Source organism: Dasypus novemcinctus, chromosome 10 (assembly GCF_030445035.2).
Source record: "Dasypus novemcinctus isolate mDasNov1 chromosome 10, mDasNov1.1.hap2, whole genome shotgun sequence".
NCBI classification, from domain to species: Eukaryota; Metazoa; Chordata; class Mammalia; order Cingulata; family Dasypodidae; genus Dasypus; species Dasypus novemcinctus.
The window spans coordinates 7,763,276-7,785,321 of record NC_080682.1 but is presented as its reverse complement, the minus strand read 5'-3'; the positions used below and the strand labels follow the sequence as shown (position 1 = coordinate 7,785,321).

The following is a 22,046-nucleotide window of genomic DNA, read 5'->3' as shown; positions in this document are numbered from 1 at the left end:
GGCCTAGACTGTGGTTGCCCAGAGAGACTAATAAAGCTTCACGTCCCTTTCTCCCCTGCCTGGGGCGGGGATGGAGCTGCAGGTGTGGGCAGCAATCTATGTAGTGCAGGTCCAAGATGACCACAGTTGCCACTGTGGACTTCCTATTTTTGAGTCTGTGCCACCCAAAGTTACATGCAGTTACCTGGATAGGCTGATGCAGGGCTTGCCAGCCTCCTGCCTGCCAAAGGCGGGGCTAAAGCCTAGTCTAAGGCTGCAGGTCAATCTGGTTGAAAGAAACTGGTTCCTGTAGTCACTGATTTTCGGTCCTGGCATTCCCTCAGGGCGGGGGTGGTATCAAAATAGTGGCTACCAGCCGCTTTCTGACTTGGGCAGATTCACACCCTAGCTGTTCCCAGGGTTATATCTTAGCAAGTCGAGTCTACCAACCATTTGCTGAAATTGACAGCCAACAGTCTCCTCCTCCCCTGTTTCTGGGAAATGGAGCTTCCAATTCCAGCCACAGAAAAGCTCCTGGGGCAACTCCTGCCACCAGAGTAGGATAATTACCAGCCTCCACAGTGTGGCTGGTAATTTCCTGGAGAGGCTGGCTCAGGTTTCCACAGCTTCCTCCCTGCTGGAGATGGTACTGGGGCCTAGGTTAGAGCTGCAGTCTGACCTGGATGGAAAGAAGCCAGTCCCCACCACCACTGTGGTTTTCAGTCAGCCCTGTTTGCCCTTATGCCAGGCATGGAGTTAAGATGGCAGCTCCTGGCCTCTTTCTGACTTGGACAGGCTCAAACTTCAGCTGTTCTCAGGATTATACTTTAGCCTGCTGAATTTACTCATTAGTAGCTGAAATTGGTGCCCAACTGTCTGTCCTCCCCCGTTTTTGGGAAGTGGAGCTTTCAATTCCAGTCTCAGAACAGCTCCCGAGGTGGCTTGTGCCTCAGTGGAGAATGGGCACCAGCCTCTGTGACGTAGAGCATTCTGCTTATGAGTCTTCTCTGCAGATGGACAGTTTGCTCCTTCTGTTCCTTCAAGTATGTTGCAGGATGCTCTTCTGGCTTCCTGGAGCCCCCAAACAGGTGCTTCAGCTAGCTCCAGATAGTTCTGGGTGTTTACTAACTGCCCTGTAGCAGGAGATGACTGTAGGAGCTCCATACTCTGCTGCCATCTTGCTGGGTCTTCTATTTCGTTCTTTTTTTCTGGAAAATATATGTTAAGAAATATACAAACTTCTTTTTTTTTAAAGATTTATTTATTTATTTATTTATTTATTTATTTATTTATTTCCCCTCCCTTCCCCCGGTTGTCTGTTTTCTGTGTCTTTTTGCTGCGTCTTGTTTCTTTTCCGCTTCTGTTGTCGTCAGCGGCACGGGAAGTGTGGGCGGCGCCATTCCTCGGCAGGCTGCTCCCTCCTTGCGCTGGGCGGCTCTCCCTATGGGTGCACTCCTTGCGCGTGGGGCTCCCCTACGCAGGGTCACCCCTGTGTGGCACGGCACTCCTTGCGCGCATCAGCACTGCGCATGGGCCAGCTCCACACGGGTCAAGGAGGCCCGGGGCTTGAACCTCGGGCCTCCCATGCGGTAGACGGACGCCCTAACCACTGGGCCAAAGTCCGTTTCCCACAAACTTCTTTAAAACTTAAATTTTATTTTTTAAAGAAGCCTTAGATTATATAAATGTTACATAAAAAATATAGTGGGGGAAGCAGATTTGGCTTAACGGATAGAGCATCCGCCTACCACATGGGAGGTCCAGGGTTCAAACCCAGGTCCTCTTGACCCGTGTGATGAGCTGGCCCACACATAGTGCTGATGCATGCAAGGAGCGCCATGCCATGCAGGGGTGTCCCCTGTATAGGGGAGCCACACGCACAAGGAGAGCCACCCAGTGCGAATAAAGTGTAGCCTGCCCAGGAGTGGCGCTGCACACACAGAGAGCTGATACAGCATGATACGCAACAAAAAGAGACACAGATTCCCGGTGCTGCTGACAAGAATACAAGTGGACATAGAAGAACACACAGTGAATGGACACAGAGAACAGACAACTGGGGGGAGGGGGTGGGGAAGGAGAGAAAAATAAATAAAAAATAAATCTTAAAAAATATATATATATATATATATACAAGAATTCCCATCCCACACTTTCCCACATTAACAACATCTTTCATTAGGGTTACATTTGTTACAATTGATTAATGCCTATTGAAGCATTACTACTAAACATGGACTATAATTTAATTATAGTTTATACTTTGCCCTACACAGTTTTTATAGATTTTGACAAAATGTATAACGGCCTATATGCAAGGATATGCAGGACAATTCCAATGTCCTAAAAATACCCCCATGTCATACTAATGCTTCTCTCTTCCTTCCCTCAGAACCTCTGATGGCCACTGCCTCTATATATATAATGATACACATTCTTCCATTGCTAGAATAATAATAAGTCTACTTCAGTCTATAATTGCATTCCCCCTTATATTTATTCACTACTCGTCTTGAGCATTTGGGCATGGTAATACCCACTCTTTCTGACTGAGAGGGGGCTACAAACATTTTTCAGTTTTGGGTTTTGTCAAAGTTAAACATGCACATGAATGTGGAATAGTTCAATAAAGACTGTTTCAAAACCTATGGTGCCTTGAGTGCTTCCCCTTTTCTCCTTCCCCATGTTTTCCCTCCTAGAGCTAATACTTTATTAGCGGTTTTTGTGTTTTTTTTTTAAAGATTTATTTATTTATTTTTCTTCCTTCTCCTCCTCACGCCTTGCTATTTTTGCTCTCTGTGTTGTCTTCTTTTCTCATTTTCTCTCCTCTAGGATTCACCGGGATTCCATCCTGGAGACTTCTGATGTGGAGAGAGGTTCCCTGTCAGCTGTGCCACCTCAGTTCCTGGTTTCTGCTGCACTTCACCTTTATTCTCCCCTTGTCTCTCTTTTGATGTGTCATTATCTTGCTGTGTGACTCACTTGTGCAGGCACTGACTCACCATGCGGGCAGTCGTGCAGGTACTGGCTCACTGCATGGGCACGCTTCCCTTTCTCTTTTTTTTCACCAGAAGTTCCCAGGGATCAAACCCAGGTCCTACAATATGGTAGGCGGAAGCCCTATCACTTGAGCCATATCTGCTTCCCTAATTATTTTAATATTTACCATTGTATCTAAATAGCATGTTTGTGTTATTGTAGTTTGGTTTTTCTGTTTTTGGCATTAGTTTTGACTTCTCATTATAGAGGATGATAATTTAGCTCTCTCATATCTCCAAGTCTATCACGTGTCCCATTTTAGTTTGCTAAAGGCTACTAAGGCAATAAACCAGAGATGGGTTGGCTTTTACAGTGGAAATTTATTAATTTATAAGCTTACAATTCTGAGGCCATGAAAATACCTAAATCAAGGCATCATCAGGAAATGCTTTCTCCCTGAGCTGCAGCTGTGGGTGATCAGCTATATGGCAGTGTTCACTCGTCTCTCCCCTCTCCTCTGGGCCACCTTGCTTTCAACTTGTTGAACTTGAAAACCCTCTGGGGTGAGGACGACGGAGATAAACACAATCTGGAGACCGGTTCAGGACATGAATCTACTTTATTGTGCAAGATCAGCGGCTTATATAGAATGAATAGCGAGGTGTCAATTAGCTATTGGCGCTAGCACAGTTTAGCTTATGTGTAATTTGTTAATTGGACAGTATGCTAACAGACAGAGGCAGGAGGGTGGCGCTTGATCGCTTCCGCTCTCTGCCGGTGTGTCATCTTTAGGGTGTGCCCTAAAGCGTGTACGCCTGAGAGTTTGCTCATCTAGCGGTGCGCAGCTAGGCAAGGCTGAAGGTTTCAGCAGCTCTGCCCACATCAACTTCTGGTTTCAGGGCCCTCCTTCAGCTTCTGTGTTCCATTGATTTCAGCTTCTGGCCCTGCTTCCTTCTCTCTCAGACTCTGGGGATTTCTCTCTGTGTCTGCAGCCTTCTCTGTATATTCATTCTGTTTATAAAAGACTGCAGTGAAAGGATTAAGACCCACCCTGGACCATCCATTACTGGAATAATCTAATCCAATGGCCCTTAACTGAATCTAATCTAGTCAAAGGTTGACAATAGGTTCACACTCACAGGAATGATCAATTTAAGAACACAATTTTCTGGAGTCCACAAGAGACTCAAACTACCTCATCTTCTAATATAACTATAATTTTTTCACCAAAATAGATTAATTATTATGACCATAAAATGCTATTCACAGTTTAGCCATGTAGAAAACTATGATTACTTTTCTTCTTATTTTCCTTTCAGTTTATCAGTTTATAATTGTTTCATATGTCTTTGTTTCTTTGTTTGTTTGTTTTTTAGGTACCAGGGACAGGGATTGAACCCCTAACCTCGCATGTGGGAAGCTGGCTCCCAATTACTGAGCCACATGGGCTCCCATGAGTCAGCCCTTTTATTTGTTTGCTTGTTGTTTGTTTTTAGGAGGCACCGGAGACAACCTGGGACCTCCCAGTGGGAAGCAGGTGCCCAAATGCTTGAGCCATATCTGCTCCCTCTATTATTTATTCAATCCCCAAATCTCCTCAGTTTTAGAAAAATACCCTCCTAATATATTCAGACATATCTGATAGTCCATCAGTTTCATCCTCTTGAAAAACATTCCCACAGTTTACTGTCCTGCTGTCATCTTGACTCAATGCCCTCTGTATCTGATGTACAGCTGGCATCTTGGGATTCTCCCTTCACCATTATCAGAGTATCTCTTTAGCTTTTCCTTGTGTTGGATTTTATGTTTTGTGTACCTCAAGATCTTCCTCTTTCTTGGTTTTGATGGAGCTCAGATTTCAGAGGTTTCTTGAAAAAGTGTTTTGGAGATAAATTTCTTAACATGGTATATCTTTGAAAATGTCTACTCTCAGAGGATTCTAAGTTGGAGTTTATTTCCCTTCAGAATTTTGATGGTTTGCATCATTATATTCCAACTTCAGATATTGCTATTGAAAAGTCTAAAGTCTTTCTGATTCTTAATCCTTTGTATGTGACCCTCCCTCCCACCCCAGAAGCTTGAGTGTTTTTTCTTTATCCTTGTATTGTTACTGTAAGCAATACTAGCTGCTATAACAGCCTCTAAATCTCAGCAGCTAAACACAGGAAACTTGTTTATTTCTCCTTCATTTCACAGTGAGATGAACGTGTGCGCGCGCGCGAGGATATTTTGCTTCCTGTGGGACCCATGCTGCTTCTATCTGTGGCAACATCTCCTTTTATTTCCTCTAAGATCTCAACATTCAGCTAAGGATGGGGAAAGCAAGCAAGGCTTAAAAATGGAAGATTTTTTGGGGGTAGGCTTGGAAATTGTGTATATCATTTCTGCTCCTATTCTGTTGGCCAGAAATTAGTCTCATTGCCACAGTTACCTTGCCTTAGCAAGGAGGCTAAAAATGTCTTTTTATGTGCTCAGGAAGCAGAGGAGACCTTGGATGTTAGAGAGCACCAGCAGTCTCCTACCAAGAGCCATGTTCCCCAAAATTCACATTGTTGTGTTTGTTTTTTTTTTAAAAGATTTATTTTTTTATTATTTCTCTCCCCTTCCCCGCCCCGGTTGTCTGTTCTCTGTGTCCATTTGCTGCGTGTTCTTTTGTCCACTTCTGTTGTTGTCAGCGGCATGGGAATCTGTGTCTCTTTTTGTTACGTTATCTTGCTGCATCAGCTCTCCGTGTGTGCGGTGCCATTCCTGGGCAAGCTGAACTTTCTTTTGCGCTTGGTGGCTCTCCTTCCGGGGCACACTCCTTGTACTTGGGGCTCCCCTACACGGGGGACACCCCTGTGTCCCAGTCCGCGGGACACTAACGAGGCCTCGAGCACCTGTCAGGGAGGAATGTTATGGGACAAGAGACACGAAGAATGACAGCAAGACAGTGTTCTGATCAAGCTGCAAAATTTTATTGAGGGGACTGAGCATATATACTCCAGGGAGGAGGCGGGTGACGGGTCTAGGGAGGAAGGCAGACGTCTAAGGAGGGGATTGGCTGAAAGCTCTCGCCTGGTATGCAGTTTCGCGCCTTGCGCCTGCGCACTGCTGTATTTGTCTGGGCAGTGGCAGGAAACGGAGAACAAAGGAGCAGGGAGGAAGAACAAGGAAATGACAGAGTAGATTTGTGAATTCTGCCATGTTGTGAAGGGCTGAGAATAGGCTTCACAGCGGGTGGCTCCCTACACCCCTGCGTGGCAGGGCACTCATTGTGCGCATCAGCGCTGCGCTTGGGCCAGCTCCACATGAGTCAAGGAGGGCCGGGGTTTGAACCGTGGACCTCCCATGTGGTAGACGGACGCCCTAACCACTGGGCCAACTCTGCTTCCCGACACTGTTGTGTCTTGGTATGGGTCAATTTTCATCCATTGTGATGAGTATTTAGTGGGCCTTTTTTTTTTAAGATTTATTTTGTACTTTATTTTATTTATATTTATCCCCTATCCCTCCCCCAGATAGTTCTCTTGTCTGTCTGCTCGCCTTCTCCAGGAGGCACTGGCAACCGAATCCAGGACCTTCCACATGGGAGGTGAATGCTGAAGGGCCTGAGCCACATCTGCTCCCCACAGGCTGTGGTGTCTGCTTGTTCATGCATCTGCTCGTTGCTGTGGGGTGCGGTGTTTAGTTAAGGTGGGTACAGATGTCTAGCTTTCCTTGTGGTGGCATGCAGCATCTAGCTCTTGTAGCCGTGGGTGCAGGCATCTGCTTGTCTTCTTTAGGAGGCACTGGGACCTGAACCTGGGACCTCCTGTGTGGTAGGCAGGTGCCCAACTGTTGAGCCACATCTGCTTCCCTAGTGGGCCTTTTTAATCTGGAAACTCATGTATTTTTTTAAAAAAACAAATCAAGTTTATTGGTATTATTAATAAAACAGTTCATCCAAAGTGTACAATCAGTGGTTTTTGATGTAATCACATAGCTGTGCATTCATCACTTCAATCATTAGAACATTTTAATTTTTTCAATAATAATACAATAAACAAAAATCAGACAAACAATCAGAAAATTCTTTACCTCTCAATCTCTCTGTATTTCCCCTGCTATACATTGTTTCTGTTTCTGGCTATTGTTGCACAATTATTTATTTATTAAGCAGTTTTATTGAGATATATTCACATACCATATGATCTATCCAAAGTATATAATTAATGGCCTTTAGTATAATTGGAAGATTTTCCCTTGTATTATCTCTGTTTTCTCTTTCTGGAACTTCTGGCATTTAGATATCAGACCTCCTAGACTGGCCCTTTTTTTTTAATCTTCTCCTATTTTTTCATTTCTTCTATTTTCTAGACAATTTTCTCAGGTTTTTCTTCCAGCCTTTCTATGAAGGTTTTATTTATGCTACATAGTTTTTATTTCCAAGAGCTTTTCCTTGCTTCCTTCTTAATGTTCACTATTTATAGCATCCTGCGTTTGTTTCATGATTACAATATCATCTCTTATCTTCTTGAGCATATTAAAGATTATTTTTGAAGTGTCTGTTTTTCACGCTCATGTTTCCTCTATATTCCTTTTTTTCTATTTAGTTTCTGTTTTCGTATTAGATGCTTTCCTCAGATATCTTAAAATTTTGGCTTTTTGCTAATTTTTAGGAGTTCAAGACTAAAAAGCTGATTGGAAACTGTGAGTGTCGCTGAACAGTGATCTGACTGAGATTTTTATTTGGGGAGCCCTCCCTTCCCTTCAATATTAGTATCTTGAGTCCTTACTCTTGGGATGACTGGATCTTTCAGGCTCTTACCAGGTGTATAAAGCTAGGCTTCCAGCATTTAGGAGTAAGGGAAAAGAGATTTGTTGGGTATCTTAGTATTCAGTGTTTATGTTCAATCCACTTGTTTTCAGTGCAAATTTAGGAGTAAGGGAAAAGAGATTTGTTGGGTATCTTAGTATTCAGTGTTTATGTTCAATCCACTTGTTTTTAGTGCAACTTTGATCCTCAGCTCAGAAAGTTACAGCATTTCAAAGAATAATGTTTCCCCAACCCAAGGTTAGGGAGAGCCAGTCCCTATAATGTTAGGTGGGGGAGGAAATTTAGAGCTCAGACTACTACTTTTTTTAAACTTTTTTTTTCTTTTTTTCATTTTCAATTGTGTTTTTTTTTCAAAGATACATAGATCACAAAAAATGTTACAGTGAAAAATATAAGAGGTTCCCATATACCCCACACCCCCGCCCCCCCCACTCCTCCCACATCAACAACCTCTTTCATCATTGTGGCCCATGCATTGCATTTGGTGAAAACATTTTGGAGCAGTGCTACACTACATAGATGATAATTTACATTGTAGTTTACACTATCCCCAGTACATTCATTGGGTTATGGCAGTATATATAATGTCCAGCATCTGTCCCTGCAATATCATTTTGGACAAATTGCCCCCACATCACATCTCTTCTTCCCTCTCCCTGCCCTCAGCAACTACCATGGCCACTTTTTACTTCATTTTTTCAACCAGCCCTTCTTATTCAATCTCCCACCCAACTCCTTCCACAGTCTCCTGATATTGAGCCTTTTGGGGATTTTGCTGTGTAATTTAGGTTGCTTCTTTCCTTTTTCTGGCTTATAATTCAGTTTCTCAGACCTGCTAGATCCTTTTTCACAAGTCCTTCTGCTTTTCAGTTTCTAGAATTTGACTGTAATCATCTTTCCCTCTTTCTCTATCTTTGTGGGTTTATGCCTTAAAAAATCTCTTCATGTTGTTTATTGGAGTTTCAGGAGGGAATGAAAATAAGTATGTGTGTTCAATCTGTCATCTTTACCTGAAATTGTGAAGTAATGTCTTTTTAATTTGCTCTGAAATCTCATGATAAAGAATCAGTAAAATTTATTATTGGAATGTTCCATCTATGAAAAGTTGAGTGACAACTATATAATTTCCCCATCAGTAATTGTTGACGGCTTTAATAAATATGATTATTTAACTTAGTGTTTCCAAAAATTTGTGCTACAGGATGTTTATATGGATTATGAGAAAGGCATCATGTAATCATCTAAATAAGGGAAATGCTGGTTAAAATCAAATGTGTTTTTTTGGTAGATTTCCTCAGAACCTTTAATATGTTAGTGTATGAACTGTGACTCTTTAAAAATGGGCTATTGTACATAGCATTTCCCAAACATATATGACCTCACATCTTCTTTTTGTTTGCTTTCAATTAAGATCATCTTCTCTTCTGTAGAGCACATTTGGGGAAATACTGTTGTTTTTAAAATATGTGTTCTACAGATAGATCTCTACTGTCATCTTTGCATTGGAAGGATAGCACTTTATTCTTTCAGCATAGAAACATCAGAAGCATAACTGAAAGTTTGGGGGCTGGATGGGGTGTGAAGCAGATGAAGTGAATGCTTTTCCTGAGCACATTTACCAAAAGTGGCCCATTTTCAACAGTTGTTGATTTGATACTTGTTAAAACTAAGATGAAAGGATATTAGAAGAAACAACGTGAAATAGGTAATTGAGAAACATCACAGGCACATTGTGAGACATAGAGGTTGTGCCTTTTTAATATTCTAGCTCTTTACTAATAAAACTGGTACAGGCCTGCCACCAACCACATCCCTGTTCTAATGGCTCACTCTCTTTTTGTTAGAACCGGTTTTGCTCTGAGGAACACTAAGCAAAAAAGGATGGCTGTCCTTTGTTAAATGTTCTGTGCTTCTTGAGATCAGGGCTTCTGTAGTATGTATCATTTGTTATAATCATTCAAAAGTCTGGTGATCTAGAGCCATGCTATCCAGTAGAATTTTTTTGTGATGATGGAAATGTTCTGTATCTGTGCCGTTCAGTACTGTAGCCATTAGCCACAAGTGGCCAGTGAGCACTTGAAATGTAGATAGTGTGCCTGAGGAATTGAATTTATAATTTAATTTAATTTTAATAAATTAAATTTGAGCGGTCACACCTAGCTAGTGGCTACCTTATTGCACAGCACATATTTAAAGAATACTGTTGCTTTCACTCTAATTCAGTGATTGTCAACCTTTTTTCCCTACCCCACACACCCAAGGGATAGACACATTTCCACTCGTTTCTTATGGCAGTGATTCTTAGATTCTTAGCTATGGGGTCATGTCCCTCTGGGTAAGGACAAGTGCAATTTGGAAAAGTCCCCAGGTGGTTCTGATCTTTTCCCTCTTAGGTAACTGTTTCTTTAATCCTCTCTCTTCCTCTCCCCCTAAGAATTATTGCTCTAAGAGAATTCTTATCTGATAGCCTGGTAAAGCATTTTCCACTGAAGAGAAAAGTTGGTTACAAGAAAGCCAAAATTTTAATTGGATCTTATACTGGAAATGGGTTAATGGTATTGTATACTCTGGCTGCAATTTGCAATCTTCCTGTAACTGTTTTCTATCAGGTATACAAAGAGGCAGTCCTGGTATTGAACTTAGATGAAGAGGCTTGCTATTTGGTATTATCTCTAAGAAGGTATTCTGCCCCTAAACATTTATTGTATCCTCATAATACCTCTTAGGTTCTTTAAATCGTATTTTTTTACTGAACTCACTTTTTTAAGTTCTGTATTTATAAATACAGTGTTTTCAGGCTCCCATTTGATTATTTAAATAAAGTCAATTTAATTGTTTAACTTGATATTTCTTTGTATTCTGTTTCTTACAGTTGCTTCTGCAGGAAGCATTTATGGTGGCTTTGTCCTCAAGAAGTTCCTAAAAGGTAAAGAATTCCTCATCCTCCATGAAACTAAATCTCTACCTGTCAGAGAATTTGGTATGTTCTGAAACAGATTTATACTGAAAGATAGGGTTGCCAGATTTAGCAACTAAAAATACAGGGTACCCAGTTAAATTTTAATTTCAGTTAAACAATGAAATTTTACTAGTATAAATTGTAGTGTAGGATGTTTTCCTTTTAATAGTAATAACAATGATGATTACTGAGTATTTACTGTATGCTAGGTCTTAGGCTGGACACAGAGGAATTACAGTAATGAATAAGATCTGATTTCTCCCCTAATGCTCATGCTTAACATATCTTCATCACCCTATTGTCCTTTATTCTTGATGAAGTACTAAGGCTATGCCTGCAAGAAAGGTAAAATTACCTTGTTATCCTTGAGAGTTTGCTCTGATTCTGAGATTTTTGGGATCTGAATTCAAGTTCTAAGATCATGGGTTTGCTGCCTCAAAAATCATCTAGTGTTACTTATCAATCTTTAGTTTCTCCTTTTTGAGTGATTATGCTCTTGGGATGATGCAAACAATAGAAAGATCATTCATAATAACACTGCTCCAGTTAATATGTGTGAAAGTGTTTGGAAATTAGTGAAAATCCAAATTAAAAAAAAAAGGGAGTACGTTGTTAGTGCTAGGGAGTACACAGGAATATTCTCTGCAGCACAAATCCATACTTAATGTGCCTGTACAAGGAGTAGTCAGATTACATCAAAGAAATAATGCTATTTCTTTGATTAATATTTGTGAAAATACTTTGAAAAAGTAAAAAGCCATGTAAGTAGAGGGGAATGGTTTTATTATCATTGTTAATAATAGGGAGTAGGTATTGAGTTGAGTATTGTTTATGGAATAACCACCTATTTATTATGCCAACTCAAACTTTAGAGGATTTGTGTCTTAGTTTAATTTAGTTTTACTTAACTTTATTTGAGTAGTCCTTTTAAAAGCTCAAAGCACTTTTATGCATATTTAATCTATTTTTATCTCCTTGTGATAAAGTAGGAATGGCTAACTCTTTGTACAAAGAGGAATCATTATACTTTTAAGTGCACAGTAAAAATTGGGTCATTTTTTCATGGTCAGTCACATTTAGTAGCCAACTTTAGCCTCTTTACTTTACTCTCTTGCTATTAGCGTTCATAATCCTAACCTCTGTTCAATAATGCTGCTTAGAGTTAATGTTGGGGTTTAAGATATATTTAGGGGATTTGAATCTCTGGACTGACAATGTGATAGCCAGATCCTGAGCCTCAACAGACTCCAGCACCTACAATCTGATTTATTGGACTTACCACACTCAGCTAAGATGGAGTTGAAGAAGGACAACCACCACACCATGGAGCCTAGAGTGATTACAACTGAAAATGGGAGGATTGCATCCAGCATCCAGGTGGAATCTGAGCCTCCTCTTGACATAGAGGTGCAATGGACACAACCAATCCAATGTCCACATAGAAGAGGTGGCATTGGATTGGGAAAAGTGGACATAATGGACAAAGGGTATGGGGAAAGGCAGGAAGAGATGAGAGGTGGAGGCATCTTCGGGACATGGAGCTGCCCTGGATGGTGCTTCAGAGGTAATCACCGGACATTGTAAATCCTCACAGGGCCCACTTGATGGAATAGAGGAGAGTATGGGCCATGATGTGAACCAATGTATATGAGGTGCAGAGGTGCCCAAAGATGTACTTACCAAATCCAATGGATGTGTCATGATGATGGGAACGAGTGTTGTTGGGGGGGGGGGGGGAGAGGGGGGGTGGGGGGGGGGGTTGAATGGGACCTCACATATATATTTTTAATGTAATATTATTACAAAGTCAATAAAAAATAAAAAAATTAAAAAAAATAATAATGCTGCTTAGTCCTACCAATTAGTAACAAAAAATGACTCAGTAAAGCTCACAAAGGAAATTGGCTAACACTAAGACTTGAGTCCCTTAGCTCTCTGGCTTATGCAACAGTAATTATGCCTTTATAACTATTATCATTTATTTAGCATTCCTGTAACACTATTAACAAAGTGCCTTACGTCGGTCTATTCATTAATCTTTTCACTGTTTAATTAGGTTCATCAGGGAGTCTTTGGTAGTTGATTCATTAACCATCAGGTTTCCAGATGCTAAAGAATTATGTATCCATACAAAATTAATAATATGCCTCTGAATTAAACTTGTTAATGATGTTATCCTCTTCATAGCTTGGTTGATCTTCCTCAGTGCCTAAAATTATTCCTGACTTCTATTTTGGGGAACTGTACTGTTGCTGAACCACCCAGTTTCAGTTTTCTTTGCTCTTCAATCTGTTCTATCAAGATTGTATCAAAGAACTTTTTCTCTGCATCTGGAATACTTTAGATCAATTCCTGTGAAAAATGCAGACTCAACTTTCTGATTTTTAAAAAAACTTTTATTGCAGTAACAAATATTGCAGTAATAGAATTTCCCATTTTAACCACATTAAAGTGTACAGTTCAGTAGTATTAATTATATTCATCATATTATGCTGCCATCACTGACATCCATTATCCCCACATTTTGTCACCTCAGACAGAAACTACTCATCCATTAAGCTATAACTTCCTCTTCCCGCCCTGCCCCTGGTAACTATAAACCACCATCTGTCTCTATAAAATTTACTTCTTCTAGGTATTTCATATAAGCAAGATCATATAATATTTGCCTTTTGTGTCTGGCTTATTTCACTCAACATAATGTCTTCAGGGTTATCCACATTATAATGCTCATCAGAACTTCGTTCCTTTTTATTGTTGAGTAATATTCTATTGTATGGATATACCACATTTTGTTCATTCATCTGTTGATATTTGGGTTGCTTCCATCTTTTGGCTATTGTAAATAAATGCTGTTAAAACATTGGTGTACAAATAACTGTTCAAATCCCTGCTTTCATTTCTTTTGGGTATATAGCCAGAAGTGGAATTCTCAGGTCATATGGTAATTCTATTTTGAATTTTCTGAGAAACCGCCAAACTGATTCCCACAGTAGCTACAGCATTCTACAGTGCCACCAGCAATGTATAAAGGTTCCTATTTCTCTGCATTCTTGCCAACCCTTATTATATTGTGGTTTTTTTTTTTTCATAAAAGCCATCCTAGTGGGTGTGAAGTGGTATGTCATTGTGCTTTTTTGTAAACTTTATTTTGTATATTTAATAATTGAAAATATAAACAATTATTAAAAAATAAAATACAGTTGAATAAAAACATACATTTCTCAATTAAATGTACTAGATACATATACTTTTTTTAATCATACAGTATATTACACAATATATTTGGTTCATAGTAATGCAATCATACAGTATTTGTCCTTTTGTGTCTTGCTTGCTTCATTCAACATAATGTCCGCCAGATTCATCCATGTTGTCATATAATTTATGACTTCATTTCTTCTTACAGCTGCATAATATTCCATTGTGTGAATACACCAGTTTGTTTATTCATTCATCAGTTGATGGACACCTGGGTCTCATTTTGCTTTTGATTTGCATCTCCCTGATGACAAATGATGTTGAGAATCTTTTTGTGTGCTTATTGTGTATATATTTTAGAGAAATGCCTATTTAAGTCCTTTGCCCATTTTTAAATTGGAGTATTTGTCCTTTTGTTTTTGGATTATAGCAACTCTTTTTATATTCTAGATTAAACCCTTATCATTTATATGCTTTGGAATTATTGTTTCCCATTTTTTAGGTGGTCTTTTCACTTTTTGATAGTGTCATTTGAAACAAAAGGACAAAAGTTTTAAATTTTGATGAAGCCCAATTTATCCATTTTTTTCGTTGTTGTTGCTTGTGCTTTTGGTGACTTATCTAAGAAACCATTATCCAAATCCAAGGTTTTGAAATTTCCCCTATGCTTTCTTCTTGGAGTTTTATGGTTTTAGCTCTTATATTTGGGTTCTTGATCAATTAATAGTTAATTTTTGTATATGGTGTGAGGTAGGGGGCCAACTTCATTATTTTGCAGTGGATATCCAGTTTCCCCCACAACATTTGTTGGTGAGACCATTCTTTCCCCAACTATTATACTTGGCACCCTTGTAAAAAAAATTAGTTGATCATAGATACATGGGTTTATTTCTGAACTTTTAATTCTATTCCATTGGTCTATATATCTATCTTTATGCCGGTGCCACACTGTTTTGATTACAGTGGCCTTGTAGTATATTTTGAATCAGAAAGTATGAGATCTTGAATTTTGTTCTTCCTTTGAAATATTGATTTGGCTATTTGGGGCCCCTTGCAATTCTGTGTGATTTGAGGATCTGCTTTTCCATTTCTGCAAAAAGGCTGCTGGGATTTTGATAGGTATTGCACTAAATTTGTAGATACCTTGGATAGTATTGACCTCCTCCCGCATTCCTCCCCCCCCTCCCCATTGTCTGCTCTGTGTCTGCTTATATTCTCATTAGGCAGCTCTGGGAACCAATCCTGGGACCTTTCGGAGTGAGAGAGAGGCGCTCATTCTCTAGTGCCACCTCAGCTCCCTGGTCTGCTGCATCTCTTATTGTCTCTCCTCTGTGTCTCTTTTTGTTGCATCATCTTGCTGCGCCAGCTTTCTGCATAGGCCAGCTCTCTACTTGAGCCAGTTCATCACGTGGGTCAGCTTGCCTTTACCAGGAGGCCCTGGGTATTGAATCCTGGATCTCTTATATGGTAGATGGAAACCCAGTCGCTTAAGCCACATCTGCTTCCCTGTATCGACATCTTTTTTTTTTTAAGATTTATTTATTTTTTTATTTTTCTCCCCCCCCCACCCGGTTGTCTGTTCTCGGTGTCTATTTGCTGTGTCTTGTTTCTTTGTCCACTTCTGTTGTTGTCAGCGGCACGGGAATCTGTGTCTCTTTTTGTTGTGTCATCTTGTTGTTGTTGTGTCAGCTCTCAGTGTGGGCGGCACCATTCCTAGGCAGCCTGCATCCTCCTCTGTGCTGGGCAGCTCTCCTTACGGGGCGCACCCCCTGTGCATGGGGCTCTCCCACGCGGGGTCACCCCTGTGTGGCACGGCACTCCCTACGCACATCAGCACTGCACAGGGGCCAGCTCCACATGGGCCAAGGAGGCCTGGGGCCTGAACCGCGGACCTTCCATGTGGTAGACGGATGCCCTAACCACTGGGCCAAGCCCGCCGCCCTGTATTGACATCTTAATAATATTGTCTTCCTATCAATGAACATGGGATGTCTTGCCATTTCTTTAGCTCTTCATTTATTTCTTTCAGCAATGATTTATAGTTTTCATTGTACAAGTCATTTACTGTCTTGGTTAAATTTATTCCTATGTATTTCATTCTTTTATGAGCTATTGTGAATGGAATTTCTTTTTTAAAAATTTTCATTCCAGAAAATTCTTTGCTGGTCTATAAAAACAGCTGATTTTTGTGTGTTATTATTGTAGCCTGCAAATTTGCTGAATTAGTTTATCAGTTTTAGTAGTTTTCTTGTGGAGTCTTTGGGATTTTCTATGTAAAGGATCATGTCATCTGTGAATAGAGATAGTTTTACTTCCTTCTTTCCAGTTTGGATACCTTTTATTTCTTTTTCTTGCCTAATTACTCTGGCAAGAACTTCCAGTACAATGTTGAATAGCAGTTGTGAAAGTATGTATCCTTGTCATGTTCCTCACCTCAAGGGGAATCTGGTATTTTATTTATGGTGGATTAATAAACAATGACTTAGGAAGCGGATTTGGCTCAACTGATAGAGCATCTGCCTACCATATGGTAGGCCCAGGGTTCAAACCCAGGGCCTCCTGACCCATGAGGTGAGCTGGCCCACACACAGTGCTGATGCACACAAGCAGTGCTGTGCCATGCAGGGGTGTCCCCCTCGTAGGGGAGCCCCACATGCAAGGAGCGCACCTCTGCAAGGAGAGCCACATATGCGAGAAAAGCACAGCCTGCCAGGAGTGGCGCCGCACACATGGAGAGCTGACACAGCAAGATGACGCAACAAAAAGAGACATAGATTCCTGGTGCTGCTGACAAGAATGAAAGTGGACACAGAAGAACACACAGCAAATGGACACAGAGAGCAGACAACCGGGGAGGGGGGAAGGGGAGAGAAATAGATAAATCTTAAAAAAATAAAATAAAATAAACATAATTAATTTAAAAAAATAAAATAAACGACTAAAGAAATCTCCCTATTCCCCTACCTCTCTCTGGTTTATGTTCTCTTTTCATTTTATTTTTCCTTTGATCACTGAGAAGTCATGCTTTGATTCATTAAATCTGTATTGAACATCCACCTTTGTCACAAGGAGATCATAGTCAGGAAGGAGAGACAGCTCTGCAAATGAAATACAGTGTGATAAATACTATCATGGAAGTATATGCAAGATGCTTCTTAGGTAATCCAGATGTCTTCCCTAAAGTCCCTTTGATATTCTCTATCATTTTCCTACATTCACTTCAGAAAGCTTTTCTACTTTTATGACTTTAACTATTGTTTCTATGCTGATGAGACTTAATTCCCCCCCATCACTGACATGTCTCCCAAATTTCAGTGGGATAGCTTTGATTGTCAATTAAGCTATCCAATTTGAGGATTCCTCTGAAATATTGAGTGCAACATGTCTAAAATGGGGTTCATTTTCTTGAAATCAATGTGCTGTGTAATGTCTCTGTATTCGTCAGCCAAAGGGTTGCTGATGCAAAGTTCAAGAAATCTGTTGGCTTTCATAAAGGGTATTTATTTGGGGTAAAAACTTACAGTTACAAGACCCTAAAGAGTCCAACTCAAGGTTGCTTTCTCACCAAAGTCAGTTGCCACGTATTGAAGCAAGATGGTTGCTGATCTTTGCCTGGTCCCTCATTCCTGGGCTTCCTCTTCCTCTTGAGGCTCCATTGGCCCAGCTTCTTTCTTCCCTGCTATAAGCAGGCATATGGCCATTTCTTCCTGGGGTCCCAGGATAAAAAATGACAGAGCCCTCTCTCTTCCTGTGAGTGTCTTCTTGAGTGAGTGTCTGTTTTATATCGGCCCACCAAGAGGTTGGAGATTCACCCTGAGTCCTGCCTTACTGATATGGTTGAATCAAAGCCCTAATCTTAACAGGTGATTTAATCAAGGGGCCCTCAACTGAGTCTCATATAATCAAAGGGTATCACACCCAGAAGAATAGATTAGTTTACAAGCATAATCAGTTATAGTAACATTCTCATAATTCTCCAGGTTTAAAATCTTGGCTTTTGGGAGGAGGGGAGAAAGGCTTCTTTTTCTTTTCTTCACTATCTAATATCATTTAGATTTTTTTGTTAATTCTATCTTTACAGCTTAAAGTATTTAATTATATATTAATTTATTAATTTATTTAATTTATTTATTTTTGAGGTACCAGGGCTGGGAATTGTACCTTGGAAATCATATGTGGGAAGCCAGCACTCAACTGTTGAGTTACACTGACTTTCCCAGTTGATTTTTTTCATTTGTTTGCTCTTGTTTTTTGTTTGTTTGTTTGTTTTTTAGGAGGTACCAGGGATCGAACCTGGGACCTTCTATGTGGGAAGCAGGTACTCAACCACTTGAGCTATATCCGCTCTCCTATATGTTAAATTAAACATAACTTTTTTGTTTCTTCCTTAATGACTTTCCATTGTTAATTTGACAAAACTCCTCAAACCGGATATGAGTCCTTTCGTCAATTAGAATAAGCCTCCTAGTTTGAAGGGAGACACTGATTAAGATAAATACAGTCTTATGTGTTTTAAAAATTCTGATTACTTCATATTAACATATGTGCTACTGTTCTGCATTATCTACAATAGTGGATTTATCGGTATACATGGAACTACCTCTATCATAAATATCTCTTTGGCGAAATGTCATTGTTTCATTTTGTCCTACTTGCCCAGGTCTAGGAACTATTTCCTATCATGCCCTTACTCTAGTGAAAAAAAAAAAGAAGAAATACAGTGGAAGAGAGTGAATTTATTTTTATGCCTCTTCCTCATTCCCATGTTTATTGACTTAATTTAGCTCTTTGGTAAAATATAGTTTGGCCAATCGTTTTTTAAAAATGTTCAAGTGTTTTTACAAATGAGAACATTTATAACCTTTTTTTTTCTTCAAAAGCCTAGATAAGAATACCAGTCCTTGAACATAGGGAAGGCTGCTTTGCAGCTGATGTATGGTTATATGGTTATGATAATTTAGTTTTTGCCTCTTTTCATCTATGTCATCATCCTTCTGGAATCAGGGAGACTTTAAAAAATGTTTTTATTTAGTTTAGTTTTGTTCTCTTTGTTGATTTGTTGGGAAAGAGAGTGAGGAGTGGTGCTTTGGATAGGTTAGAGAGACTGACAGGTCCAGTCTTGTTCAACATTGATTGAGAGACTCACAGTGATTAACTCTTGGAAATCTAAATTAATATAAGTTTTAAAAATCTGAGGCACTTGTATTCAAAGAATTAAACTCTGTTATATTTTATATCTTAACAGATCAACAATTCTAAGGCTCATTAATTATTTAACACTTTTCATCTCCAGGAATTCATTTTGTAGACATGATCTCATTTATTCTTTAGAGGTAAGGAAGACATAAATTATCACCATTTCTGTTTCAGAGATGAGGAAACTGAAACTTACATCAACTTTATATACTAAGTTTAGAAGTAAGGGGAAACGGACTTTGGCCCAGTGGTTAGGGCGTCCGTCTACCATATGGGAGGTCCGCGGTTCAAACCCCGGACCTCCTTGACCCGTGTGGAGCTGGCCATGCGCAGTGCTGATGCGCGCAAGGAGTGCCGTGCCACGCAAGGGTGTCCCCCGCGTGCGGGAGCCCCACGCGCAAGGAGTGCGCCCGTGAGGAAAGCCGCCCAGCGTGAAAAGAAAGAGCAGCCTGCCCAGGAATGGCGTCGCCCACACTTCCCGTGCCGCTGACGACAACAGAAGCGGACAAAGAAACAAGACGCAGCAAATAGACACCAAGAACAGACAACCAGGGGAGGGGGGGAATTAAATAAATAAATAAATATTAAAAAAAAAAAAAAAAGAAGTAAGGGAAAAGTTTATGGATTCATAGGTCACTGGTTTTAAAAAAAATTCTCAAATATCTTGCTCCTCTGGCAATATTTTATAAAGAAAAGATTGAAGATGAGAAGTTAAAACAAATGCATTTCTGTCTTTGTTTGCTTCTTTATTATTTCTTTACCCTTTTCCCTGTTATATTTATCTATTGCACTTATTTATGTTAAATATTTGATGTGAAAAGGAAGGGGATGGAAAAGACATGAGGTGGTTTGTACCTATCCCCGACAAGTTACTTTTCCTTTTGAACATGGCTATATGAGAGAGGAATGAAAGGATGCTATTGTGGGAGACCTAGGAGCTGGCGCATACCTCAACTGAGTTGCGTAACTGCTGTTGTTTAGCAGTCAATGACAGCTAGCCTTCCTGTGCCTGCTTTGGCTTAAAATACTTGAGCTCTTGTTATTTCTCATTGAGTAATTAGCCAAACACTTACGGATCCAGTTCTGGCCTGTTACCACCCCCCTTTCATCTCCTCAGCTGAGAATTTATGAAAAGTTAGCTGCCTATAGTGGTGAATTTGGCTGGTATAGGAAGGGAGAACATTGGGAGTGTTTTTTCCTGAGTGGATTTTATGTTCTAAAAAGTGGTCATGCAAAAATATGCAAAAATGAACTAAAAATGTATCAAAGACCTAAATTTAAGAGCTAAATCTATAAAATTCTTAGAAGAAAACTGAGGCATAAATCTTCAAGACCTGGATTAGGCGGCGATTTCTCAGATGTGACACTAAAGTCAAAAGCAACCAAAGGAAAGAAAAACAGGTAAATTGAACTTCAAAGGATGCTATAAAAAAAGTAAAAAGACAACCCACAGAATAAGATAAAATACTTGCAAATCATGTATCTTATAAGGATATAATATTCAGAATACATAAATAACCTTGGAACTCAACACTAAAAAAACAAATAATCCAATTTAAAAATGGACAAAGGATTTGAATAGACATATTTCCAAAGAAGATATACAAATGGCTAAGAAATACATGAAAAAGTAACCAATATCATTAGTCATTGGTGAAATGCAAATCAAAACCACAATGAGATACCAATCCACACTCACTAGTGTGGCTATGATTAAACAAAACAGCAAAATAAAGAGCTCATGGATCTTTCTCCAATATAAACCAAATGTTGGGTCACAAGTCAGATATCAATAAATTTTAAAAGATTGAAATTGTACAAAGTGTTTTCTCTGATCATAATGGAATGCACCTGGAAATCAATAACAGGCAGAAAAAGGGAGAATTCACAATATATGGAGATTAAACAATATACTCTTAAGTAACCACTGGGTCAAAGAAGAAATTGCAAGAGAATTCAGTAAATATCTCAAGATGAATGAAAATGAGAGCACAGCATATCAAAACCTATGGGATACAGCAAAGGCAATGGTGACAGGGAAATTTATAGCCCTCAATACTTACATGAAATAAGAAGAAAGAGCTAAAATGAAAGACCTAACTGCACACCTGGAGGAACTAGACAAAGAACAGCAAACTAGCACCAAAGCAAGCAGAAGGAAAGAAATAACAAAAATTAAAGCAGAAATAAATGAAATGAAGAAAAAAAAGAACAATGGAGAATCAACAAAACCAAAAGTTGGCTCTTCGAGAAGGTCAACAAAATTGAGAAACCCTTAACTAGACTAACAAAGAGAAAAAAAGAGAAAATGCAAATAAAATCAGAAATGAGAGGGAGAACATTACCCCTGACCCAGCAGAAATAAAAGAGATCACCCCATGGCATTACATAATAGTTCTTGAGTGACTGTGTTTTGTAATCTTGGGGACAGGTTTCTCTCTCTCCCTCTGTCTTCTTTTTCAAATCAAGACAGTAAGTCCAGAGGCTGACAACTGGTGCAGTGACTAAGTGTTCCTCACTGAAAGGACTGGGGGGAACCATTGCAGCAGGAGACGGCCCCTCCTAGCTGCCTGGGCCAAGCCTGGGGTGATTGTTATAATTTAAGTGATTGTTTTAATAAAAATTCTAAGCTGTTAAAAAAAAAATCTTAAGAGGATACTATGAACAACTGTATGCCAACAAACTAGACAGTGTTGATAAAACAAAAGTCCTAGAACACATGAGCAACTCACATTGGCCCTAGAAGAAATAGAAGACCTTAACAAACTAATCACAAACAAAGAAATTGAAACAGTCATCAAAAGCCTCCCCAAAATGAAAAGCCCAGGTCCAGATGGTTTCACTAAATTTTACCAATCATTTAAAGAAGCTCTAATACCAATCCTGCTGAATCTCTTCCAAAAAACTTAATAGGATTGCTACCAAGCTCATTCT

General features: G+C 39.7%; 1 protein-coding gene across 1 annotated transcript in view; it reads left to right on the top strand.

The window, feature by feature from the left end:
* TOP6BL (TOP6B like initiator of meiotic double strand breaks) overlaps positions 1–22,046 on the top strand; it is a 124,197-nt gene that overhangs the window by 6,769 nt on the left and 95,382 nt on the right. The window contains exon 2 of the mRNA XM_071217858.1: positions 10,629–10,682. Coding sequence (XP_071073959.1) covers positions 10,629–10,682 — 54 coding nt within the window. The remainder of the gene's footprint in view (positions 1–10,628; positions 10,683–22,046) is intronic.